The sequence below is a fragment of the Cadophora gregata genome, assembly GCF_030347475.1.
Source record: "Cadophora gregata isolate MNR1 chromosome Unknown scaffold_2, whole genome shotgun sequence".
Classification (NCBI taxonomy): Eukaryota; Fungi; Ascomycota; class Leotiomycetes; order Helotiales; family Ploettnerulaceae; genus Cadophora; species Cadophora gregata.
Window position 1 is genome coordinate 2,482,887 of NW_026695925.1, and position 26,109 is coordinate 2,508,995.

At 49.4% G+C, this 26,109-nt stretch overlaps 6 protein-coding genes across 6 annotated transcripts; 2 read left to right on the forward strand and 4 right to left on the reverse strand.

The window, feature by feature from the left end:
* The first annotated feature begins 1,587 nt into the window (after positions 1-1,587).
* Positions 1,588-6,609, forward strand: ONS95_008086 (uncharacterized protein). Its single transcript, XM_058501623.1, has 3 exons — positions 1,588-2,032; positions 2,252-3,945; positions 3,992-6,609. Exons 2-3 carry the CDS (start codon positions 2,809-2,811, stop codon positions 5,222-5,224), a joined length of 2,370 nt encoding a protein of 789 aa, XP_058362944.1. The 5' UTR covers positions 1,588-2,032; positions 2,252-2,808; the 3' UTR covers positions 5,225-6,609.
* Positions 6,610-8,521: 1,912 nt separating this feature from the next.
* Positions 8,522-10,251, forward strand: ONS95_008087 (uncharacterized protein; the record flags this gene model as incomplete). The annotated part of the gene is made up of 2 exons (XM_058501624.1): positions 8,522-8,723; positions 8,798-10,251. 2 exons carry the CDS (start codon positions 8,522-8,524, stop codon positions 10,249-10,251), a joined length of 1,656 nt encoding a protein of 551 aa, XP_058362945.1.
* A 1,120-nt stretch (positions 10,252-11,371) lies between these two features.
* On the reverse strand, positions 11,372-13,086 carry ONS95_008088 (uncharacterized protein; the record flags this gene model as incomplete). The annotated part of the gene is made up of 2 exons (XM_058501625.1): positions 11,372-12,729; positions 12,831-13,086. 2 exons carry the CDS (start codon positions 13,084-13,086, stop codon positions 11,372-11,374), a joined length of 1,614 nt encoding a protein of 537 aa, XP_058362946.1.
* A 3,668-nt stretch (positions 13,087-16,754) lies between these two features.
* ONS95_008089 (uncharacterized protein) lies at positions 16,755-16,982 on the reverse strand (the record flags this gene model as incomplete). The annotated part of the gene is made up of 1 exon (XM_058501626.1): positions 16,755-16,982. One exon carries the CDS (start codon positions 16,980-16,982, stop codon positions 16,755-16,757), a length of 228 nt encoding a protein of 75 aa, XP_058362947.1.
* Positions 16,983-18,668: 1,686 nt separating this feature from the next.
* Positions 18,669-23,060, reverse strand: ONS95_008090 (uncharacterized protein; the record flags this gene model as incomplete). The annotated part of the gene is made up of 4 exons (XM_058501627.1): positions 22,936-23,060; positions 22,623-22,888; positions 22,294-22,476; positions 18,669-22,233 (listed from the first exon to the last, which is right to left on the reverse strand). Exon 4 carries the CDS (start codon positions 22,068-22,070, stop codon positions 18,669-18,671), a length of 3,402 nt encoding a protein of 1,133 aa, XP_058362948.1. The 5' UTR covers positions 22,071-22,233; positions 22,294-22,476; positions 22,623-22,888; positions 22,936-23,060.
* A 583-nt stretch (positions 23,061-23,643) lies between these two features.
* On the reverse strand, positions 23,644-25,580 carry ONS95_008091 (uncharacterized protein). Its single transcript, XM_058501628.1, has one exon. The coding sequence runs from the start codon at positions 24,866-24,868 to the stop codon at positions 24,014-24,016; it is 855 nt and encodes a 284-aa protein (XP_058362949.1). The 5' UTR covers positions 24,869-25,580; the 3' UTR covers positions 23,644-24,013.
* Between the last annotated feature and the right edge of the window lie 529 nt (positions 25,581-26,109).

The window sequence follows — 26,109 nt, forward strand, 5'->3', positions numbered from 1 at the left end:
ACCAATCGCTCGAGATTCTCACTTTCAGAATAGAGTTAGATGACCGAAATTGACGATAGTCTTTAGCCATTCTTCGAGATGTGGCTTATTCCTTTCAGACGGAGGATGATCGCGTCATTGACTCGCGTTCGTCTGGCATAATCATTCTCAATGCACGATAATGCAACATTTCCATGACAGCTTGATATGTGATAAACAGGGCATATATCGAGGTTCACGTGACGATTCGAATAACCCGAACAAGCTGGAGGATGAATGCCCTTGTCCCAACGAGTGAGAATGCGGCACGAGTATCCTTGTGGGAAACACACCGCTGTTTCCACACGGGTCGCCGCGTCCTTCTCGTTTCTACTTGGGACCTAAAGAATGTGATATAACTCTGTTGGTAATGTGGAAGCGAAGCGGAGATTGCGAATTGGCAGGAACAAGGCGGGCCGAGGTGGGAAGCTGCAGATACACCGGCAGATAGCCGTCTCAAGAATGTTCGCGCAACCCGAGGCTCATACTTGTGTTTTGATTGTGCTGGTGCGGGGAAAAGGAATATCAAATCAAAGATTTCTATCAACTTTGAGACAGGACTGGCGCTTAGCAATAATGCTCTGCTTGCTTTGAAATTGCTTTCTGACGGGTCTTTGATATTATCCGGATATGAACGGAATGCAGGGTACGATGGTACTTTGAGACATTTTGGATGAAGAAAAATGTGATGGGGTGTGCTCCGGCTGATACTTCACCCCACTCGGCGTGCTCATATCAGACCGACAGAGTTACTTCCTGGAGCGTTGAACACCTGTGGGAAATCTGACTTGTCGAGTTTTCTGACCCAGGAAAGAAAGAGATGATGTGAGCGCAGATAGCGGATTGATCATAAATGCTCTCCTGGTGTGACTCGACTCGGCCCAAATTGAACCTACCCCACGCTCTCCAGGTAGGACAGAGGCACTGCAAGACACGTTATCTTCCAGCGCAAATAGCTCCGAGAGGCACCAGAGGCGCCTGTCGGGTCACAAAGGTGCGGCAGCTGGACCAGCGTCCCATTATTACGAGTGTGGTACAATGGATCAGAGATGCTTGTTGTGCTGAAAATTGAGGGGACGCTTGAGGCGAAGAGACTTGATATGAAGGCGAGTGGGTGCTAGTGATTGTGATGCCCTGGTAAGCCTCTGCATTCTGCATGTAAATAGTTCCTTTTAGGGTGCAAGTGCAGATGCAGCACAGGAGATCGGGCATCCTCTGCAGGTCACGCAGGGCGCTGGGAAGAGAGGCGACAGAGGTCGCTGGCCAGGGCAAGTCGTAGTGGTGTGAGGTGGAAAAGGTACATGCATGCATGTGAGTGCCTTGACTTGGAGGAAGAGGTGTATAGCGGTTGGAGGCCAAGTGGATACCTTAGGAAGTATGTAAGATACCTACAGGACGAATGGATTGGTTAAGCAGGTAATATGTAGGTAGGTCAAAGAGATGCATCGCAGGGGTACTTATAAGAGGCGAGGAGGGGAGGGGAGGATAAGAGGATAAGAGGATAAGAGGATAAGAGGATAAGAGGATAAGAGGATAAGAGGATAAGAGGATAAGAGGATAAGAGGATAAGAGGATAAGAGGATAAGAGGATAAGAGGATAAGGCATCGATGTCGTTGAAGTTAGGTAGGCACTATGACTATGACTATGACTATGACTATGACTAGCGACTCTTGTCACAATGAAAATGCTAATGCTAATGCTACAGTAATGCCAATGCTACCTTAGCCGATGACAGAGTGGAGTAGATTTTGACTTCTGAGGAAGCCCCAGCGCCCCTAAGGTAGGTAACTCGTCTGAACTCACTTCACTCCACTGCCACTCTACTCCACTCTATTCTCTCCAGCTTCCATTCGCTCCCCGGCATCACAGCATCACAGCATCTCAGCATCACAGCATCTCACTTGCTCCCTTTGATACACACTCGCTCATGTTGCTGACTCGTGGCGTCTCCTTTCTTGCATCTGAAGGCCAAGCGCCAGTGGTTCAGCCACTGCACCTGCACTGCACTGCACTGTACGTAAATTTACAGGCAAAGCACTACTACTACTGTAGCACTAGCCCAAACCCCTAGCCCAAACCCTGGACACATCACTGCACATCGCATCCCACGTTCCGCGCCCCGCTCTGGCTGGCTGGCCGGCGCTCCATTGACGACACTCCTTCCACCACCACTACCACCACCACTACCCTTACCCTCGAGAGCTGCTGCATCTGATTCATTCCCCACTGCAGACGTCCTGCCCTGTCCTGTCCTGCACACCTCAACTCCTCCACACCGGCCTACTCCCCTCCACATCCAGCCCAGCACTGCTGCTGCAAGACGACCAGCGAACGAACGAACGAACGAACGAGCGAACTCGAGGACCAATTCGCTTCGATCTGGGACGCATTGCCCACGGGGAGACGCCTCATCGGCCCATTCCATTTCACTCTCCAATCCTTCGCCCACTCAGCCGGCCGGCCCCCTCTTGTACGCTTCACATCCACACCCTCGTCCGCTCCTGGCAGACATACTCCGTCCCTAGGCTTCAGATCTTTGCCAGGTGTCTGTCGACCTGGCTAATTGCCCACAACCTGCTTCGCGAACACAAGAACCCCTCTTGCGCTGGATCCCGCACTCGTACGCCCTCACCTCGACACCAGATTCCTCGTTCATCCGACCGTATCTGTTGATCGTGGTCGTCGCACTCACTCGATTATCGATGCTACACAAAACCACTAGATTTTCAGACTTCACTTCGCATGGGATATAAAGTCTCCAGAAGGAGCTTGTAGCAGACCAGACCGTGATGTCGGTTCAGAATCCTTTGACTCCCCCAAACGATGGTTCCGCAGAGGCAGGCGCTTTCGAGAGTGGTGTAATATTCACATCAATAGCGAATCAATTCCCGGCTCACGGACCGTTGGGAACACCCGCCAGTATGGGTAACGATAGTCCCGAAGAGAGGGCGGATGGGGGGAGTAGGGAGTCACCCACTTCGAGCGATGAGGATCAAGACATGTCGGACGGGGGCGCTACCTTGACGATGACACTTTCGCATGCCGAGGCATTGAATAACGAGATGGATATGCTGGATGCTGAATTAATGGGCCACAACAACATGATGGACATCTCAGGTGTTGACCCATACGATACAGAATTATATATCAATGGGCTATCAGACGACGATCCCCCGAGCCCATGGTCGATTTCGGACGGCGCGCAGCAGCCACAGGTTTTTCCAATACCTGGAAATCTGTCGCCCGCAATGTTGGAAGTAACGCAAGTACTGCAGCATTTACAGGATGGACAGAATGGACAAGAACATGAGGAGTTAGCAGACGAGGTGGATGACTTGCATGGGGAACATTTTCAGCACAGTACTCCCTCCATTCTCTTACCATTTTTCCAGAATTTCCAGAATTCGAGTGCCAGCGTTGGTGGTACCCCGCCAAGCTATGTTTCCATGTCCCAAATTGCTCCGGCAACTCAGCCGACGACGCAGCAGGCGTGGCCTGGCTCTTTGGAAGCTTGGATGAACCCCTCCCAAGTCCTTCCTCAGTCCTCCCAGGTCCCTAACCCAATAATTCCTCATGTTTCTGTGGCGGATCTTGATGAAATGTCGGATGCTGACCATCCCGAAGTGGAAGACCAGGCCAATCTCAGCCTCGCACAGTTCCTAGAAAGCTGGGGCACGTCTGCTGCTTCGTCCAATGCTCGAAGTACGGATTCCAGACATCGCGCGAGAGGACCGTCATTGGCATCACTTCACGAGCAAAGACGTGAGAGGCCAAAACCGATGGAGCGAAGCGATCTTCAAGGAGAACGGTGTGACATTCAAAGAATCAATTGGGGAAGTCTTGGGGTGAGTAGGGCAATGGCTAGGCAGCAAAGACGAGCAACGTACAGGAACTACACGAACTTGAGGATGGAGCGGCAGTGGCATGTAAGTGAGAATTTCCTCATAACTTCAGCAAAGACTAACAGGTCAGCCTCGTCTCAATGGTGCCCGCCTAGAAGATGACCAAGACTTCTTCAGATTCCGACGTATGGATTTCAACCATGAGATCAACTTGGCTCACTTTCAATTGAGAAATCTCATGGCCTGTGCATCTCGTGATCATATTTTCTATGCAGGGAGATCAAAGATTCTACACTGGAACCCTCACAGCGGCTCGCCTCACCCCGATGTGGCCATGGATCTCACCAATCCTACGGTGCAACCTGCCCACTTCCTGCCTGCCCCGACTCGTGGAATACAGCTGTCGACATTGACTGTTGATCATGACATTCTCGTTGGTGGCGGGTTCAGTGGAGAATACGCCTTGGCAAATTTGAGAGCTCAGAAGGATGCACCTCACACGGAGGGGCTTGTCACAGAAAACACTAACAGCATTACAAACCACATTCAGGTGCATCTCGCGCCGAACTCTAACGCTCCTTTGGTTGCTTTTGCTTCCAATGACAATTACATGCGGGTCCTCGATGTTGGCACGAACACATTCATCGCGTCACACCATTACGACTGTGCGATAAACTGCACCACAATTTCTCCAGATCAACGCCTTAGAGTCCTAGTTGGCGATACGGAACGAGTCATGATTTGTAATGCCGAAACTGGCGAAATCTTGCAAAGTCTAGATGGTCACAGAGACTACGGATTTTCATGTGATTGGGCAGATGATGGCTGGACGGTCGCAACTGGTAACCAAGACATGCAAGTTAAGATCTGGGACGCCAGAAAGTGGACGAACAGCTCTGGACTTGCTCAATGCGTTGCTACCGTAGCAGCTGACATGGCAGGTGTGAGGAAACTCAAGTTTTCACCGCTGGGGTCTGGCAAGAGGGTCCTTCTCGCTGCCGAGCCAGCGGATATCATCAGCGTGATTGATGGAGAATCGTTCACTAGCAAGCAGACATTGAGCTTTTTTGGAGAGATTGGTGGTGTGGACTTCACCAATGATGGGCAAGATCTCCTCGTTGCCAACTGCGACGACATGAGAGGGGGATTGATGCAGTATGAACGATGTGGTCTTGCCACACATGGGCTTTACGGTCTCGAGAACTATACTCCTGGGCGGAATAGTCGAAGCAGGCGGCGAGGCGAAGGTCATGACTGGAAGCGAACTGATGAGGAAGTGGTCAGGCATCCCAGAGCGAAAGGAACCGAGGAGCAGCGACACAGAAGAGCTGCAAAGCTTGGTGTCGCGATGGGATTTTTCTAGATGAGCGAGCAACACTGTACAGACCGCTGCTCCTCACTTGGACCAAGCCGCATCTCAACTTCAAGGTTGGATTTTCTACTCAGCGCCTTTATATAAGTTTTCCTTTTTGTCATTTCATGATACCATGGGTCGGGATGGACACGAACTAGGGGATGGCGCAGGAGTTTTGGTATCGAATATCTCACATTAGAAGTCAAGGACGGGACAGCGTCATGCACTCACTCAGACACGGTCATATCCACTACATTCTTGATGTATGTTACGAGTATGTTTGCCGCATACAGCATTTCCAGGCGTCATTCAGTCCTTCATTTACCTTATATGTTCCTTTCAGGGAAGGGCAAGGACGGTGCATCGGATAGGTGTGATGCATGGTGAGCCCGGTGCTCGACCTGGGGAGGGAAGTTTGCATTGTTTTCTTCATATGGGGGTTCTTCAGCATGGAGTTTTCGGGCAATGCAGGAGGAACATTGCATTAGGGATATATACACTTGGGAAGGATACGATACGATGCGATACGACAACTGCGATTCTTGCGCGTTTTATTCTTGATGATAATACATTCGATGGATTACATTCATTTCTCTGCCTGGATGTTTTCAACCTTTCCACCAGTGGAGATAGCATGGGAGATAAGCACTGAGAAGTACTTCTGGTACTAATACAAGCGAAGAGGAGATGAGAGAGGATAATCGTCGGCGGATGGGTGGGGGTAGTTCTAGGTATATACAACTTGTGGTAGTAATTGTTATAAAAGCTTTTTCTGATCCGAATCAGCCTCAGTGCTTTTGTTGAATCGAGAAATGACCCGACGACAACCCTATGAAGTCACGTCGCGAGGCGAGGCCCAGGCTCCAGATTTCACGATCTTCACTTCTCTATCCTCTTCGGATCTTCCATCAATGTTGCTAGCAGATCCTTTGCTACAATGAAAACTCAACATCTTCCCCTTTTCCCTCCTGATTCCTGAAACGAGTAGTGTCAAGTTTCAAGTGTAAATTGACTTTTCCATTTATTCACGATGTAACCTCAGACGGAGGACAATGCAGACCAGGCTCGTGCTCATTGTAAATTACTGTAATGTAAAACTTAATTGACTGTGAAGTATAGACATAGAGCTCCGTAGTGGCGAGATAGAGAATGCTAGAAGTGCCGAAGATCTAGAAAGTAGGTCAATGATGTGCCAAGCGGGATAAGGAGACTTCTAGAATTGAATACTGCAGTGGTGTGATATTTGTTTCCTGTGCTGTTCCGGTTCAAGGCGAAAGTAGGCAGGGAGGGACAGAATCGAATGTTTGCAGGACAACCAACATTATAGAAGAGTCATATTGATCAGGCATATAGGTTAATAATGTAGCAACTATGAATGCATGTATGTGTGTTGATTTGTTGGAATTTCGAAGACCGAAAATTACAGTACTGCAGACCGAGCCCCCTTTTCCAAAATCTCGCTCCTCGCACCCCAAGCGAGAGGCTGCATCTGCAAAGATTGATCACATCCAGAAACACAGCAAGTAAAGGAACTTCTGTTTTTACCTGAACATCAAAATTTCATAAAAAATCTTTCTAGAATAATTCCCCAAAGGACAAATCAGCATCATTACCCGTCATTCCGTCAAAGCCCGTTCAGTTTCCTCGGCGCGCATAAATACCCAGCCAGCGCTTGGCCAATTGCCAATGCCAACACTGCCAACAGCCGAAGTCTCCAAGCTTGACATGACATGGCAAGCAATCTCCTTCGCTCTCATCTTTCTCGCGCGCTAAGCGCTTTCTGGGAGGGTGATCCCGTTCATCCAAATTTGGGTTTGGCCAGGGAGCCAGGGACTGAGATGATGTGTGTGGAGGAAAGGCTAATTTTAAAGATTAGGTTGGGCCATGTTTGCCTTTTTGTGCTTGGATGGATGTGAGTGATGAGCAAGTGATTTGACGTGAGGCGCTTTGATGCAACTGTCAGAGATGCAAAAGATATACGTAGACGGGCTGACATGATGGAGGGCCTAGAAAAAAAAATCATGGACTGGATAAATAACACCTGATATGCAGGCGAAGAAATGAGCTGAACACGTTGTTGATTTGTTCACAAAGTAAACAAGTCAGAGCAAGGATTAAATATTAATACCCAGCGGTTGGACCCAGATCGGCATCTCCATGCAGACTGTGAATGGCTTCACCCGTGAAATTGCCCGGCATAGGCGACCACCAAAGCCACAACTCACCAATCCAGCCTGCCAGCCTGCCAGCCTGCCAAACAGCCTTACCAGGAAGAGGAGCGGTATTTGCAATCCTCTCACTGGTTGAGATTATTATTTCTCCCCCTCCACCAACTCTTCCAGATTCAACAGACCAGCGCACCAAGCCAAGTTCAAGTGCAGCTTAGTTGGCGACCCAAGTTACCAGTTACCCAACACGAGAAAAGAGATTGAGGGCTTGAGCCTATCCAGTAGCGTGGCCCAATGGCGTCTAGTCAGGCACAGAAGGGCTTCCCCCGCAAATTACAGCGGCGGGACAATGTCGCTAAATGCACCGACTGGCTAAAGTGGGCGACCAGCATGCATAGAGGTAAGTTATATGCGTGCGTGCGTGCGTGCATGCAAACAAAGGGGAGGGGATCTGACCTCCTTTTCACATCTAGACTTGGCCTGGATACACGTCTAGACAGCCAGCCCTAGGAGCAATAGGGAATCTGTAGTTAGTTTTGGTTGGAGGTCTTGGGCAGAGAGAAGTAATTTATCTAGGTACCTTACCTTATGGTTCGAAAATTCTGTGTTGTGACAAGGGCTTATCATTTGATGAGATGCTCGACTCAGGGTTGTCCCTGGCTGTCTGTTGTCTGTTGTCCATTATTGTCCAATGTCCATGGAGAGCCAGTCGAGCCACTCTCCTTTCCCTCTCCAAGCCGGTCGCAGTTCCTGTCCCCTGTCACCGTCGCCCACTTCGTCTGGTCTTGTTTGCTTGGGCTGCCCACCCGCTTGTCCAATAATGTCCAGTCCTGCGCCAGCCAACTTCCGTGCACCCTGTCAATAGGCCGCCGGCGCCAAGACGTCCATTTCGCCTTTGACTACTCAACGCCCCAGCTTCGAGTCGCTTCTTCTTCTCTTCTTCCCTTTTTCTCTCTCCCTCCCTCCCTGCTGGCTCGTCGTTGATGTCGTGATCCTCAAGTCGCCTTCACCCCATCCTTCGTTTCTCCTCAATAACCACCGCTTCACTCTTTCAGCGGGCACTCGTTAACGTCTATTTCAACGCGCCGAAAAATTACATTCTTGCCAAGGAATCCCATCCCAACCACAATCGTTCAAGATGAAGGCTGGTGTTTTTGCTGTCGCTGCCGCGCTGGCTGGAGGCGCCTCTGCTCAACCTGGAAAGCATGCCCGTCGCCATGCTCACGAGGCTTTCCATGAGAGAGGATTGTACTTGACTGCCGTCACTGGTACTGGTTCTGCTCCTGAGCCAACCTGTGGTTGCACAACCATCTACACCACCGTTACTGGAGAAGGCACTAGTAAGTCGGATCCTGGATAGCGTTCTTCGAAGAAGACATTATTCGGAAGAAGACGCGCTTACACTCAAATCTAGTCATCTTCCCTTCCCCCACGTACGCTGCCAACACCACCTCCGTTGCTGCTCCTCCAACTTCGACCTACGTCCCAGTTCCTACTACCTACCCTTCCCCAGTTGTCCCAACTCCTCTCGCGACAACCTGCCCTACTCCAGGTGTTTACACCATCCCAGCCACAACCGTCACTCTGACTGAGTCGACCACCGTCTGCGGCGCTACTTCAACTGAGGTCCCAGTCGGTACTCACACTGCTGGAGGTGTCACAACTGTTGTTGAGAAGGAGACAACTGTTGTCTGCCCATACGCTGCCATTGAGACCAACTCAAATGTTACTACTAGCGTTATCAAGACTACCACCTACGTCTGCCCATCCGCTGGAACCTACACGATTGCCCCATTGACCACCACCGTCACTGAGTCCACCGTCTGGGTCTACCCAACTCCAGCTTCGTATGCCCCAGGAACATACACCCAGCCAGAGGTCGTTACCACCGTCACCGAGACCAACTACGTTGTGGTCTGCCCATTCACCTCCCCAGCCCCTGTTAAGCCAACTTCAACTCCAGTTGCTGCCCCTACCTACGAGGCCCCAGCTCCAGTTGTTACCTACGAGGCCAAGCCAACTATCGCTGCTGCTCCCCCCAAGAACACTCCAACCAAGCCCAACGGACAACTTGGATCCTCAGGACCACAATGGGCCATCACCTACTCCCCATACCAGAACAACGGACAGTGCAAGGATGCCTCATCTGTCGCCAGTGACATTGCTAAGATCGCCAAGGCTGGATTCTCCACCGTCCGCATCTACAGCTCTGACTGCTCTGGTCTCGAGAACATCGGAGCTGCTTGCGAGGCTCACGGACTCAAGATTATCCTCGGTATCTTCATCAGCGGCACCGGAATCTCTGGAGCTGCCGAGCAAGTGACCGATATCATCTCCTGGAACAAGTGGAGCATGGTCGACCTCGTTGTCATTGGTAACGAGGCCGTCTTCTCCGGATCCTGCTCCGGCGTTGAGCTCGCTGCTTTCATCGTCTCCTGCAAGACCGCCTTCAAGGCTGCTGGTTACTCTGGACCCGTCACCACCACCGAGACCCTTGATGTCTGGGAAAAGAACGCCGCCGTCCTCTGCCCTGTCGTCGATGTCGTTGGCTGCAACATCCACCCCTTCTTCAACGCCGATGTTGACGCTGAGCACGCCGGTGAGTTCGTCGCCTCCCAACTCAAGCTCGTCGATGGTCTTTGCCCAGGCAAGTACGGACTCAACCTCGAGACCGGATGGCCATCCGCCGGAACCTGCAACGGAAAGGCTTGCCCCGGTAAGGCCGAGCAAGTCACCGCCATCAAGGGCATCGAGGCTGCCGTCGGAGGCAAGTCCGTCATGTTCTCCATGTACAATGACCTCTGGAAGGAGCCAGGTGCGTTCGGTTGCGAGCAGAGCTGGGGTGCCATCCAGATCTTCGGCCAGTAAATATTTCGTCCCCCGTCGGACCTTGCACACGACCCTGCACGCGCATGTACATCATCATCATCTTCTTGTCTCTCCTTTTTTGTGTGTTCTCCTGAAATGAAAGGGAAAGCTTGTGTATATGGAATGGAATAAGGAATACTGCATGGAAAAGGCAGGATTTGGTTGAATACTGGATTGAATGGAATGGAATGGAATTGTATCGCGTCTCAGCAAAATCTATCGATCGATCCATCGATTTACGTGTTTATGATCCAAGAGTGTTTCTCCTATGGACGATATTGAAATAGGAATGCCTTGACACGCAAAATTTCGAGATTCGAGTCCGGGATACCATCAAATCTATCGGCCATCTTGTGCGTATGGATCTGTCTGTGTGTGAATAATGATGTGGATGGTATGATATGGTACGTGTTCTGTTGTTGAGTAGTAAGTAAGTAGGAGAGCATTGCGTGCGTGCATATTGAGTAATTGGTCTTTTGAATTTGAACGATTGGGGGGGGCTTGTGTTATACCTTACCTTTGTAACTTTTAGTGTTTATTACGTATCTGAAGAATTTACCTCTTTGATCGGTCGCAGTTATATTTTCCCCCTCCCTCTTTTATGTTCATATCATGTTATTGTTCTCTCTTCTCCCAGGCACCTAAATATGGTGGAAGGTGTGGGCAGTTCCTCAAGTGAGAGTTGATGAATAAGGTAACACAGTCAATCAAGGAGAGAGAAATATAGGTTGGCATTTATTGAGAGTGGAGGAGGAAGAGGAGCCGGAGGAATATGACGGCGAGCTGATCTTGTCTAAAAAATCAACTAAATGAGGTACATTGGCCAAATACAGGTCAGTGAAACCTACCAGCCGGTATACCCAGCATCCATTTCGTAAGTAACACTCAGTCGCGACTTCATTATCTTCAGTTTATCCATTTGTGACTATGAATCTTATCCTGATACTGAATACTCGAATACAGAAAGTTCCGATCCTTGGTGACGCCAACTGCCTCGCTTACGAACAAAGGGGTATTGATATCAACTGCACTAGTGCTGATACTTCTCCCGACCCTGCAAACCCTCTTCATAAAACAACACGATATACAAACAAACCGAAGCCTAGAAATGCTGCCGATGCTAGGCGAAACAACTCCTAAACTTCTCCAGAAACGACTGTTTTGGCTTCTCAGCACCCTTCCCCTTCTCCAAGGGCTCACCCGGATTTCGACTCGCATTCGCAGCTACATCCACCCCACCCACGGCGTTCGTATTTACACTGCCATTCCCATTCGCTTTCGCATGGCTTCTCCTCTCAGTAATCGAACTCCCGACTGCGAGCTTCACACTCTGCGGATTCCAAAACACATCACCTGGATCAACAACACCCTTAATAGCCTCCAGCCTTGGCAAATTGGTCCCCCAATACGCCTGCTGTCCATTTGGAAGCTCAGGATCCACATACCCAGCATACGCGCCGAAATCACCTCCACCAGGCATACCATCTTTCACGACGTTGCTCAAACCCCTCAAGAAGTTCTTCGTCGTGTTCGATACCTTTGGAACACCGACTGCGTATGATTGCATGTAGAAGAGTGCGTCTCGGTGTGCGTAAGCTGTGGCATCTTGTGGAACGTCGTTGATGGCTCCGCCTTCGAGGTCGAAGATCACGAACCAGATGAGCGTGCCCTTTTTGGCTTTGTCCATGTATGTCAGGATCTTGTCGATGGCTTCATCTGGGATGAGGTTGCAGCCATTGAAAGCGAGACTCTTTGTGTAAAGCGGCGCTGGCAATCCTCCTCCAATCTGCAGAGCGAAATCTTCTGCCCAGTGTCCGACTAATCCCAACCAGTCTTTGAACACGATGGTCTTTTTATCCTGTTTCCCCGGGAATCGACTGTCCATGTTCAACTTATCATACTCTTTCTCTGTACCGAAGAATGTTCCTGAGATCACCATTCCCATCTCAGTGAAGACAAGTCCGCTCGTGAACTTCCTCGTCAAAGTCGGATCCGCAACGAATTTCTGCCATGCTTTAAAGATTGGCGCCATAGACGCATACTTCCCGAAATGGAACGAGAAAGAGAACTCCACTGCTTCTCCTGGCTCAGGTTCAGTCCGAACCACGAACTCGGTAATGACACCAAAACTTGCAACAGCTCCTTTCACAGCCCAGAAAATATCAGAATTCTGAGTCTCTGAGCAACGCTTGATACTTGAATCCGCCAGAACAATCTCGACTTCCACAACGTGATCGAGAGCCGATCCCCATTGTCGAGAGGTTGGTCCAAGGCCTCCAATCGTAGCATGTCCCCCTATTCCGACTTGAGGGCAGGTACCGTGGGACATGGCTCTCTTCCCGGCATCGTGGAGGCGTTTGGTGACATCCCCAAGGAGCGTCCCTCCACCGATCGTCGCACGCCATGTTTTACGGTCCATTGAGAACTGTTGGAAATGTTTCAAATCAATGACCACCGCTCCATCGATACCTCCTATACCTACTCCTCGTCAGCCACTCGTCTCCTCTAACCATTCACCAAGTCATGCCAATTGTCGTACAGATTGGATTGAGAAAAGCGAGGAAGAAGTAAAAACAAACAGTAATTCGCATAGCTATGCCCCCCACACCTCGCCTGCACCTTGCACCCATTCTGCACCGCCGCCCTTACCACCGCCGAGACCTGCTCCTTAGTTTTCGGATACGTCACCGCCGCCGGCTTGACCTGAATATCCAGATTATACGGCTTCGCATCCCTTAACTTATAAAGCGGGTCTCCTGGGAATGCGTATAAATCCGAATCATTCCCCAATGTTGTCTTGATAGCTTTCGCAACGGCGCTTTGGCTGGAGCCCATGCTGACTCTACGGATGGAGTAGCTGGCTGAGGTTGCTGAGCCGGGTCTTGCGACGGGTGAAGAGGGGGAAGAGTTGGTTTGGGTGGGAGTGGGTGTTCGGGTCGAGGTGCGGGTATTTATGTTTGTCTTTGTGTTTGATGGGGAGGGCTCAGCCATTGCTGGCCAGCTGCTTTGTGCCGGATCTTGATTTCGCCAAACAAACAAACACTGTTATTTTCAACCTCGCTTTCCCCAGCCACGTGGCGAGGGGCTTGGATTGAAGCGTTATTGGGATGCTGGATGTTGATCTTGATGTTTCATGTTCTTCATGCTTCAATGGTTCAAGAAACTGGTCTTGGATAGCAGGTACGTCGTGTTGTTTGACTGGCAGGCTTGCAGGGCAGGGAAGGGGCGACTCGCTTAACCCCTGTGAAGTGGTGCGTGGATGAATGTTCCCTGTTCCAACGAGTCTGGGGAATATGTGGAGATGACGTACCTATAAGAACAGACTGTGTATTGGTTGTTTGGGAATTCTGCCTGCAATAATCGTCGGCACTAGTCTATATTATGTGTGGTCTTCTGACGTTGTTTCACTTTGTTATTTGCTTGAGCCGATGGGCGAGATATTCGTGAAGTTGAAGGACGGCTGGAAGTCTGACTACCAGAACTACCATATCTTGAGAGAAGCAAGTACAAAAGTTAAAGTCAATTGAGTTTATTCCGGAAGAGATCGACGGCAAGGTTACGAACGACGATTTTGTAATTTATGCGCAGACCTTTTGCCGTAAATATACCTACTTCCAAAGGACAGCCTGATGGACCTAGAAAATATCGATACTTACAGCTAAATACTACCACGTCTTACGACTAGAAGTCCTGTTATTCAAGCAATATCAATGCATCTGCTTGCTTCCAGGAAATCCGCAATAATCGAAATCATCACGTTTCCAGTCAGCTGCCCTTCCCTTTTCGGAATCTTGCATATTTTTGTTGCACGTCGCAGAATTGACAGCGCTCTCAGCGCACCCAGCGCCCCAGGCGCACCGGGTGCACCGAGCGCATCTGCACATACATGTTTCACCATTCTGATGCGCCAGCGGCGTGGACAGACATTTCTACTGATAGCACAGAAATGTTCTGAACGGTACAAGGTTCCACTCAGGAAGGGCTTTGAAGTCCCTATTCTCGTTTGCAAAGCAGTACCTTCTGTAGACCTGGGCGGGGATTCGTTGGAGAAACTTATTGTCAGCCGAGAGCAAGGGAGCTCCTGAGTGAATGTGAGGCTATTAATTCTCATCACTTCTTCAATCTCCTATTATGAACCTTTGAATGTTCTCAGACTTTACCGAGTTGTGACAAGTTCTAATTGAGTAGAAGTAGTATGTGGGACAAGGCCACAATGCCCCTATCATCTTCGAATTGCTAGCGGACCAAACTTTCTACTTTCCTGGTTCCCGAGCTGGGCCAGCCAGGCAGGCGCACAAAACATATTCAAAACTTACTTATAACGTGTTCATCTGCGAATCAGCAGTCCGTCTAACATCATCACCCTTTTCACCTCATTCCACACTCCAAAAATGCTCGGCCGCCGTATTCTTCACCATTCTTTCCGAGTCGTCAAGGCTTGGACTCGAGAAACCTTCGATCCTACAACTCCGATGGGTAGGAACATGATCGCTGTATCTTGGCCGATTATCCTCTTCACTCCACCGACCTTGGTCATGCAAGCCTACATATATTTGAAGAAACAGCAAGCTCCGACTGTTAAGACACCAGAGAGAGCGATATCCAAGGAGGATGACACGAGGGGACCTACGAAAGACGAGTAATCCAGTATGAATGGCCGTTGTGATACGCCGAGCCCCCTAAGCTGCGTAGAACGAATACCAAAGAGACAGTGGCTAGTCGGCAGATGCGAAAATAGAGACTGCAACCACAACATTAAGTGAGGGATGGAGTGTCAACAAGCACCAGCCGAACGAATTTTCTGCTTGAGTCTGTATCTCTACCTTGTGCACGGGGGTCTCAACGGTCAGTAATGTTATGAAGACTTTATTGTGCATTAAGAATAGTTCTGATCGATAGCAGGAATCAGCGTCGCGACATCGTCGTTGGGCCAAAGGAGCGGTTGCACAGTAGCGGTGGATCGAAATACCTCTTCAAGCCAAACTACCCACTACAAAAGGGCCTACAATCGTAAAACCAGTGGCTGCATTATTTAGAATGAACTCCGATATCACCATCATAATCCTACGAATAGGTCACCTTTGAATCTTCAATTAAATCCCTTAATACAGCAATGGCTTATTGATCAAGCTGCTGGCCGTCCAGCTGATCTTAAAGTCCAATCATTTATCTATCCCTCTACCTGAAGTGGTGTCACTCAAATTCCGAGCCTAGTAACCTTTGCTTGCTCCAACAAAAATACGTCCCACAAGAAATTCATACCCAACCCAATCTGCAACAAGAAATATCATGAATCCAAATCCAAGCCATTCAGACTACTCTCTCTGAAAAGTCACCTATCTTCCTTAAGTCTTCAAGATTCTCCCTGCTCTGAACTATATCCTCGATTTGTAGACCCTGCACCCTTAAAAATACGTCTCCTTGCCGTCTTCCTTGCCATCTTCCTGGCCATCTAGCTTCATTCCAACCTTTCAAATGCCGCTTTTCAAATGCCGCTTCTCCTTGAGGAAAAAGGTTCTCCGCTATGCTCGAAAGACTCGTGATATCTTAGGAAATAACACTGTTTTCTCGTCGTGATCGCGAAGATATAGATCTGCCGAGCTACGTTTGTTGGAGTTTACTCTACATCGGTGTAGTGGTGGGTTGGGAAGTAAGGATGAAAAAGTTTAAGGCGGTTTATGCTTTCTTGACTATAGAACCGACGATATATTGGTGCTTGACGACATGGTTGGTCTTCAATCGACTTAGGGTGGAGTAACTCAGGCAGCCAGAAGGTATTTGCGAAGTCACAATGTCGTATGGTCGTAGAAGCTGGTAATTTTGCGTATGGACTGACGGCTAGGACCAACATTCGTTGATTCTTGATGACCCTGTCCGCTCATACAGCGTTATGAGATCGAGGTTGCAGAGATGTTTTGCTTCGAGTCTAGTCACTCAAATAAGAAGCTGTAGACTGTCGTTGAATATGGTGATAAACCGGAAGAGCTGATATATACTGTAATGATAGGGTGCTCAAAGGTTACAGCTCGGAGGTTGGTCGACAGAGTTCCCACACCGCTTGGTAGCCAGTAGCCGAAGCGTTCCCAAGAGGGGTTCGTAAATGCCTCCTTAAACCGAGCAGTGACATCCCAGGCTCACTGTAGTAAGAGTACAGACTTTGGGAGACACTATCTGCTTCCATGTCCAATTGTGGTGAATCTGGGTTGTTCTACTTAACGACAAGACAACGATGTCTTTCAAGCGGAATGAGAACAGAGGTGAGATTCCAAGCGGCTGTTGAGGTCATTTGAACAATCCTTGCTGAGTAGCTCGGTTGGACTCGTTTGGGCTTGATGGTGATTCTCGACAGAGTAACGGCGGAAGTGACTGACATCTAACAGCAGCCACAGCCTGAAGGGATATTCTCCATCGAGGTGTCGGAGCACGGTGTGCTCAACGACAGGGCTTGTCGATTGAGGGTCTTACAGGGTGCCAAAGGGCCACCACATGCCCCGAAAGTGCTCTTACTTCTTCTCCTTCTTCTCCTCCGCTGGACGAACCGATGGGCCTGTCTCCCGAGGGGGATCGTGTCGTTCTTTGAGGATCGTATCGATGTTCCGGTGGAGGCTAAAACCAGCATTGAACCATACGACTGGTCCTGTGGTGATTGCCAGAACGACACGGTTCCTACCGTCAGGTGTCAGGGCACGCCATGCGGCGCCAGGGCGGAAGAATCGGGAGAAGAAAGACATTTTCAGCAGTGGTCTCTAGGGCTTCAGAAAGATAAAAAATATTTCGCTACGCTGGGATCTGATTGCCGACGGGGCTGGAAGAGGAGGATAAAAGAGAGTCTGAGAGTGCCAGGATCAAATAGCATGTTTACACGCATCATCGCTCTTTCCCGTCACCAAGCTGGCGTCGTCAAAGTAAGGAAATCGCGAATCGCTCATAACTAAGGTCATCCGGTTGGCCTTGAAATGTATATATACTCTTTTGTCAGCGGGATATTACCGATGGGAGCATTTAAGAACGTTTGCCTGCTGGGTTGAGTCTGATCATAGTTGTGCATGAACTCGCTTACGGCGTACTTGTTTACTTAGCCAGTATTTCTGGGACCAGGGGGTATAAAGTTCGCGAATACGAGCAGCAAAGACTGCAGTAGCTAATTAATTTATTGGCAGATTTGAGATCCATCAGATAACTGAATGTCAGGGGCTACAGACTATCGGAGGGAATTCGGACATGTCGAACGAGGTAACAGCGTTCCTGACGTGCTAGTTCGTGTAGGCAACATTTGTGCAGAAGCGATATCGCTGGTGCAACACCATTGGTTTTACTTCACGGACGAGCGAGGTAAGACGGAACCATATATCAATTGCTGATAGCTGGCAATATTGATAGAGTTTCCTGACAAAGTCATCTAGTACTGCTGCCCAACTTAGCTCCGAGATGTTTGATTTAAATTCCGCCATGTCCAAAAGCATGTGGACAAAGGTGATATTTCACATCGCACTTTGACATGCGCAGTGCATCCGGTATGAAGATGGTCCAATGTTCAAGTTTCGAGTTTTTTCGCGATTATTTAGATTCTTTGGTCACTGCAAGTGGAACATCTTGAGGATATTGGTACTCATTATCCATCTCTTGCAAGCGCAGTCCTGAGGCTTCCCTATGATTGGCGCTGAAAGTTTAGCGAACTTCAACATCAACAAAGTCCCAGCTTCTCACCGCAACCTTAATAGACATTTCGAAATAATCTTTTGTACTTTCTTATTATCACTAATATCTCCCTCTTCAACTTATAGCAAGCGTACCTTGACCACATTTTCTTGTTTCACAGCACAGCACAGCTTCACATCTGCACAATAGCACAACAGTACAACAGCGCACGTCACATTCCCCTCGCTGAAATTTCCTCAGATTTCGCCAATTAATTATATTACTTGCTTTATCTTTTCTCCATTCGCATTAATTTCTCATCTATCCGCCAAATAGCTAAGTAATCAGCCCCTCCATCAGTTTCCCCAAGAACAATGCATGCTGTTCGCACGCCACTAAAAGCATGATTTTTCTGCTCTTAAAATACATACATTTGGATATAAATGCCAATGCCAATGAAAGAAATATCCTCCGTATTTATGCGTATGTAAGTGTGTCTATCCTCTTAATCAATATTCTGCATGTCTGCCGTTGCACAACTGCTTGCTTGCCGCCCTGCCTTGCTCCCAAGCAGAAAATGAATCAAGTCGAAACTGAAATATGAACGCTCGAAATGAATGCCACGTAAAAGGTAGATAGAACCATCGCTGGAACCCCAAATAAAGCCTTCCTGATGAGCCACCGTGGTTCTGTTCAGATGTATGAAGTCGTTATTTTGTGAATCGAGGATGATAAAGAAACCAGTGCCTTAAGATGCACTCTGCGCGCGCACTAAGTGCTTAACAACATACCTCACTATCCTTAGCAGAATAGCCAGTGAGTTTGTTAGCGCACTCGATATTCTTCTCGAGAGGTTGGTCGCCACTGTGAGTGCTAGTTTGGAGAGCACCTTGTGGGATAGCTTGCATGGCATCGTCCGTAGAATCAGAAGTCGAAGATGCGGCCTCAGAACCCGTGGACGAATCGTTCTTCTCAGCATCGACCATGACTTCGTCATCATCACCGCTCAAATCAATCTCATCTGGATTGACAACCTTCAGGCTATCGCCCTGCACCTTTGTCGAAGCAGTTCTCACCTCCTCAGCAGAGGCCTCCAAATTCTTAGACTCAACCTCCTGCTCTCTACCTCTATATCCACGCTTCTTACCGCCGGGAAGCTGAAACCATTTGAAAAGTTGTACTCTCGGCTTAGTGATTGAATCCACACCCGAGAGATCTCCATCAATTTCATAAGTCTCAGCCTCGGACTCAGCAGCAGGTTCACTAGCTCCCGCACTTGCAAAACTAGATCGCTCGCTCTTGATCAAACATTGCAAGTCAACGCGTGGAGGGCTAGCCGAGAACTGCAGCTTGGGTCCTCTAGCTTGGAGATTATTCCCTGGGAGGAGAATGTCCTCGTGATCGCTTGTCGATGTGGCCTTGAAGTAATTTCTTGTTGGGGAAGTCTTAGGCGAGATTCTGGAGGAGGTGTTGATGTGGATGGAGCGGGGACGCATTCCGGTATCGACGAAGCCGGGAATGTCGCTTGCGTATTTGGAGCCTGCGAGGCCGATGAGAGATTTGCGTGTCTCGAACTTTGGCGATATGGTCGTTGAGATTGCTGCTGAAGGAGTGGAATTGGCGAGGTCTTTGTTGGTGTTGGAGGCTAGAAGAGCAGCTTCGAGTTCTTGGTTCACTGTGAGAACGGTGATTGATGGACTCATAATTTGGGCAGAGGTCGATGGTGGGAGTGATGAGATTGGAGGCGATGGATCGTCCAATTTTTGTCGATGATCGAAACTTGGGTTGCCTTCAGTATCGGATGAAGTGTTCTGAGATTTGGCATCGGGAGCTTCTGAGGACTCATCGGCAGGAGTCAATGAGCTAGAAGCAGATTTGTGTCCTTCGCCAATGTCACTCTCTGAGCTCCCAGTACCAGATCCACCACTGACTAATTTTCCAAATATCTTGACCTTCGCATCATCCTCATCATCCTCATCATCCTCATCATCCAACCCATCATTAACTTCGTCAGCCCAACTGGCAGCTTTCAGCTTCGTCGCGTTGAAATCAGGAATGCTGACTATCTGGTTCCCAAGGGCAGCAAGACGCTTACTAGCCTCAACAGTATTATCATTAACACCTCTATCCTTCTCCCTAGCGATTCCCCAATCCTCCGGGAAAACTTTTGGTCTCGGCTTCACCCCATTCGCCAATTCCTCAACCTCACCTGCACAAGGGTCAGCCTCCCATCTACACTCCAGCCCGCGATACGCATTCCAGGCATGCAGAATAGCCCACGCACTACCCGCCATATCGACATTCGCAAACTCCAAATGCAGCGTGTAGTCCTCATCGATCCACATCTCGATAAGACTCTTCGCACGATGACCATTCCCACAAGCGAGGTCATGTTCCAGTTGATTGATGGAAAAGTAGGATGGGATATCCAGCACAGCGATACATCGAGTCTGTTCTCGAAGTCGAGAGATCTGCTTAGCATGAAGTGGATATGTAGGTGTCTCAACCAATGTGACTTCCGCGACGTTATCCTCCCCAAACGAAATCGGATGTTCAGCCGCATACAGAACATATTCTTCCGCCGCAGCCTCATGCTTGAACACGACGCGTGCATGCATTGTACCAGGCGCAATCTTGCCCATCTTCACGATCGTCGCACTAAGCACATCGCCTCCTCTTACCCGCGCAAGTACGTCACGGACTTCCATGTCGAGAGGAAGATTGCTGAGCTTCACTGTGCGGAGGAAGTTGGAATCGCCCTCGGCAGGGATATACTGGATGCCGTAGCGAAAAATGTCTGGGAATCGAGTATCGTTGCGGCCGGTGGCGGCGCGCATGTGCGCTTCTACAGCACCGTTTCGGTCTTGTGAGTCGGTCCAGAGGCCTTGGTTGAGGGAGCGGTCTTCTGGTGCTTCGAAGGCTGTTCCGGGTCCCGTTCGACCCTCGCGGTTGATGTTTCTGAAATTTGGTGAGAAGCGGTCGAAATCTCGAAGTGGGTAAGAGGGTTTCATTTTATTGTAGTCAGCACCACGGAAACTGCCCTCGAGAGTGAAGCCAGTTTTGATGACGCCGGGTGTTGGTATATTTGCCAATGCTGCCATGGCTTTCTTGTTCTCCTCAATTTGCTCATCGATATGTCTCTCATCCTCCAGAATCATAGGATTTCCAGCTGAAAGAGAAGAAGAATGTGCTGTGATGCTTGGAGGGAATTCCAGGACCATGGCTGAAGGGATTGAAGACGGTTGTGCAGAGATAGGGGCAAGCATGCCGTCATTGTCGAGCAAATCCTCAAGACTGCACATACCAACGTCAATATGCGCAGGATGAACAATTGACTCAGCACTAGGCCAGTCGTTCCGAATGGTTCGTGCATCGTCGTCCAGGTTATCACCCCACCCTCCGATAACCTGTGAGGTGGAAAGTTCGGGCTCGTTAGTGCGCCAACCCTCTTGTTGACTTTGTGGCGGATTAGCCGAGCCTGAGCAGCAGCCGAGTTCACGCTTCATCAATTCGGCCTTTCCTCTGTCCGGAGCCTGAACCTGACTACCGACATTATTCTCCATCCAACCGATTTCTTTGCACAAACCATCAGTGTCTCTGTGTGTGCCACTGATATCGCTCACACGACCACGACCTTCAACTCCACGGTCCAAATCCTGGATTCTTGATCTCAACAACCGATCAGACTTCCGATATCTCTCGATCTCCTGCTCCAAAGCTTGAATTCTACTCTCACTCCCAGAGAAATGAACAGTAGAAGCCCCAGCCAAAACCTGCGGTGAAGGAGTGACACAAGCACCACGGGTGATGGACTCAATGACGATGCCGAAACTGCTGATCACAGCCTCCTTGTCTCGTCGAGCATGCTCAAGCTCGTTCTTCAGTACTGCGATCTCAATCTTCTGCTCAGTGATGGCCTCCGCGCGAGAAGCATCGACGAGTTGCAGCTTGCTAATCTCTTCTTGCAGCTCTTTGATGGCTGATGAGGCTTGGTCATGTTGAGAGTATGAATGTGGTGAACATGGTGCTCTGGATGATTGGTGTTGGTTGCCGGCCATAGGAGACTTTGGTGGTGTGTTGGGAGTGTAGGAGGATATCTTGGGATGGATGGAGCCATATATGACTTTGGCACCTGGATTGTGGTGTGAAGTGTTAGGGTGAGTGCCTTGTGGTGAAGCCATATTGCGGGTTGGCCTCAAAGCTGAGGGCTTTGGATTCTAGAGTGATTGCGTATGCGATGCAATTATGGCGCCGAAATTGAAGGTTCGTGGATGATCGAGAGTGGTACCAAGGGTATATGAGAAGAGTCAATGCCGATGCTTTAGATTGAGTCAAGCTGAGTGTCTAGGTTATCTCAATGTCAGCAAATCCGTTCGCTAGGTGAGAAGACCCTTGATCTCATACAGCAAGTAAGACGAGTTGTTGCTTGGCTTACTCTAAGATCTCCCAGACCAGTCTCTTTGCTGAAGATATACTGTAACTAGGTGATCTGAAGCAGTTGTGTAGAGGTTGATACGCATCGGGTTGAATGGAGGCAAAGCAGGTAGTTGGGTGCTAGAATGTACGAATCTTCTGCTTGTATCAAGCCTGCCCAAGAGTAGTAAGTAAGATGTGTATGTCTTTGTGTGGTTTGTCCACTGGAGGTAAAAGTCATGGAAGGAAGAAGTTGCTTGTTGGTATAGGATGGAAAGCGCTTGCCAACGAGCGAAGCTTAAGTAGATCGGAGCACTTACCAGGTAGTTCTTGAGTGAATATTTCTCTTCTCCACAATATGTATTGATGGTAGCCGAAGGGGGAAAATACGGAGATTATATTGATTGTTGCAAGTTGGAGGAAGTTCTTGAAGAGGGGCATTTAAGCATCACTCAATCTCAGATACGTAGATAGAGAGTGAATCACCCGCACTTTTGAGGCAATGCAAGAGGATTAGATAGACTGGCATAAGTTGAAGGAACGGAAATGATTCTTCCCTGCCAGTATCTCTCTGTCTGTGACGTTCCTGTCTTGAATTAGCTAAGAATAGAAGAGGTTGTGTGAGAGTCGCACTTGTTGTAAGCCGCAGAGCTCCTCCAAGGCACAAGCTGGCCGATACTCATTGCTGCTTCATCCTCCGCCAGAAGAGCGTTGCCGCTGACGATATCAAATTCCGCTCCCTGTTGAACTCCTCGCCCTTCTCAGCCCCACGTCCCTCCTCAATGCCGCACTTACATCCAACCCACACCCCGTTCCCCGTTTCCACCCCAAGCACACCGTCCCACCTTCTTTCATACTCCCCATACTCCCTCTTCCGTCTCCCCTCTCAGACGTAATGCTCATCCTCCCTCCACCAATACCACGTAACTGAATACCACCCATAAACCACGCTCAACCACCCAGTGGCACACACTAAAAGAGATATAAAGTTGAGCAAGAAACAGGCCAATGGGACATAATGCATAGGTATGAGTATTGTGAGGAGCAGTGTGAGGGCTAGCAAGCCTGTTGCAATTCTTAAGATTGTAGTAGTTGGTGCGAGAAGAGACATGATTCTCTCGGACAGTCGAAGCGTGGCTAGTTGCGAATGTTGCGTAAAGGGATGAGTTTAAGTGAGTTATTGATGAGACGTTGATGAGGGAGAGGTGTGGTTTGATGTTTTTGTTGTGGTGGGTGGGTTTGCGAGATAAGAGGGGAGAACGGAGGTGTAACTGAATGCTGGAAGGAGTTATAGACTGAGAAGACTGCTGAAGATGTAACACAATACTGGAAAAGGCAAGGCACAGAAGTGAATATCCACTTGGATTCCATGGGTTCAAGCTCAGATTGGAACTCATCCCATCAATCAATACAGGTAGAAAGGTACGCGAGCCAATATGAACATTAGAAATTGCTACTATAATATCCGGTGCACATGTCCTTCATAAACTACGACCCAATCCCGGCTATAAAGTCTCCCAGAGCCACCCGAATCATGCCAGAACGAGACTTTTTTGACCGCATGGTCAGCTGTGCCTGGACGTCGAGCCGATAAACCAAAAACACCCAGATCCCAGATCCGTACGTACCCATTCCGTTCAACGCCGTAAGCCCAAATTGCCGAATCCACATGTGCTGAATAATATGATGAGAGATATACAGATGTTGGTCATCAAAACCTGTTCAGTTTGTGCAAGCCCCTGCTTTCTCTTTTGGCTTTCCTGCCATCCGCTGGTGTTGCTGCTGCCGATGCGTATTCCTTGGAGTGTCCGCCAGCAACGTGTGGTCCGCCTCTATTCCCATCCCCAGGTGCATCACCGTAATTGTAGCCACCTGTCGCACCCTGCATCTGATGTGGTCCCCAAGCAACTGGAGGCTTCATCTCGATTTCTCTCTCCTTCTTGCGAAGATATCTGCGGCGCAGGAGACAAGCTCCAATCCAGCCTCCGACAATAGCGAAGAAGATCACGACTATCATGATGACCCATTTGTAGTGTGATGAGATCCTGGAACAGCATGTTAGCGTGTGCTCTTCAGGCATATGGAAGTATCTGTAGTGAGGGACATACCAAGAAGGACTGCTAGGCCCAGTAGTTTTCGGCTTGCTTACACCCGTTTGCGTAGCAATGACCCCATTTGATGCCGTTGTCGTCACGACCTTACCCTTTGCACAGAAGCCATCATACCATTTCTTCACGGCTTCCATATCGGATTGTGACGTACAGCTCTGCGGGCCGCAGACAAGCGACACGCCGGTCGTGCCACCATTGTCGAAAACAGTGAGTCGTGAATCGGTACAGAAGCAGTTCTCGTCGACGGCTGTCGTGGCTGGCGGTGAACATTTGCCTTGGACGTCGAAGAGGGGTCCGCATTTCGAGGCACAGACGGGGAGGCCTGAATTGAAAGGGACGATTACTCCATCTGGCGAAGCGGCACCTGCTGCTGCTGTCGCGGTCGTGGTTTGCGCGAGCCCGGAGGATATGATTGAGAGGAGGGTGAAAGCGAGGGTGGCTGTTGATGGCCGCATTGTGAAGTTTGATATCCCAGGTCGTGTTTGATCCCGAGGTAAAGAGAACTGATCGCGTTGGTTTGCAAACGTATGGCCGCCGATAAATCTGATCCTATATTTTCGTCGTCCTCCTTCTCCTTGGGAGAAATCCGTCTCGTGAATCAGCAATTCCAAGCAAGCCAAGCTGAACAGCGCTTGAATTGTCGTCCAACAATTCCTTCACTTCTGCAGATGATATCGTCTGTCGCAATGGCGTCTATAGAATTCCTCCGACCATTCCACTTCTTTTCAACTCAACTGAAAGCAACGAATGTCGGTTCAAGTCCCACGTCTCGCGTTTTGCTTCGTGGGGAAAAAGGGAAGGGAAGGTTGGGTGATATGCGTGCTAAGACCAGGGATGTACCGTAATCCAGCGTTCCAATTTCCGAGCGCTGGTCGGTGGAATTTAAGGTCTCTGCAATCGATCGAAGTGCGTTTTCGCAGAGACAGTTTCGCAGGCCAGAATCAGGAATTGTCCAAACGAGAAACGAGTGTGGTTGGGGCTGAATGAGAGGAATGGACGTAGGAAGTACAGTAGGAGGGAGGAGGATCGAGGGCGGAAGGATGATTGTGGTGTGAAGCAGCAGTGCAAGTCCGTCCGGAATGGATGGGTTTAGCTTGGGTTGGCTTGGGTTGGCTTGGCTTGGGTGCGGCGGCGGGCGGATGGTCAGCGTGGGCGTTGGGGAAGGCGGGAAGGCGAGGGAAGGGTAGGGAGTGAGTGGAGTCCAAGCGTCCAAGGTCCAAGAAGATCACACGCGGGACGACGTGCGAATCCTTGTACCTGCAATTTTAGCCCATAGTACATTTCGCTCTTTATGCATGGCATTATTGCAAACAAATTTCTTCTCCTCAGAGATGATCCCTTCACCTTGAAAGTAGTGACATTTACCTCTCCCTCCCTATCTGCCTTACAGCACAATTTCTCGATTCCTGGTGTCACCCCCTTTGGAAGCTTAAAGTTAGAGTCCCGTCCGCCTCTTTCCCCGCGATGAGAACAGATCTATCTTACATTGTGCCATCTCACTTAGTTACTGTACATTCTACTTGCAATGAGTATAGAAAGAGACGGCACATAAAACAATCATGCTGCTCAAAGATCCCGCAAGCTGATCTGAGCGACCATAAGAAATAACTGTTTGCTTGGTTTGTTGGCTGACCCCGCTCGAATCGAGTACAGTACCTTAAGACAGGGCCACACACGTGACGACGAGGTCAGTTCT

What these genes read in the sequence shown, in the direction of transcription:
- ONS95_008091 (XM_058501628.1), bottom strand. Translation starts at nt 24,868, where the DNA reads ATGCGGCCATCAACAGCCACCCTCGCTTTCACCCTCCTCTCAATCATA.
- ONS95_008086 (XM_058501623.1), top strand. Translation starts at nt 2,809, where the DNA reads ATGTCGGTTCAGAATCCTTTGACTCCCCCAAACGATGGTTCCGCAGAG. An exon ending in GGATGGAGCGGCAGTGGCAT is followed by an intron (nt 3,946 to 3,991) that starts GTAAGTGAGAAT and finishes CTAACAGGTCAG; the next exon opens with CCTCGTCTCAATGGTGCCCG.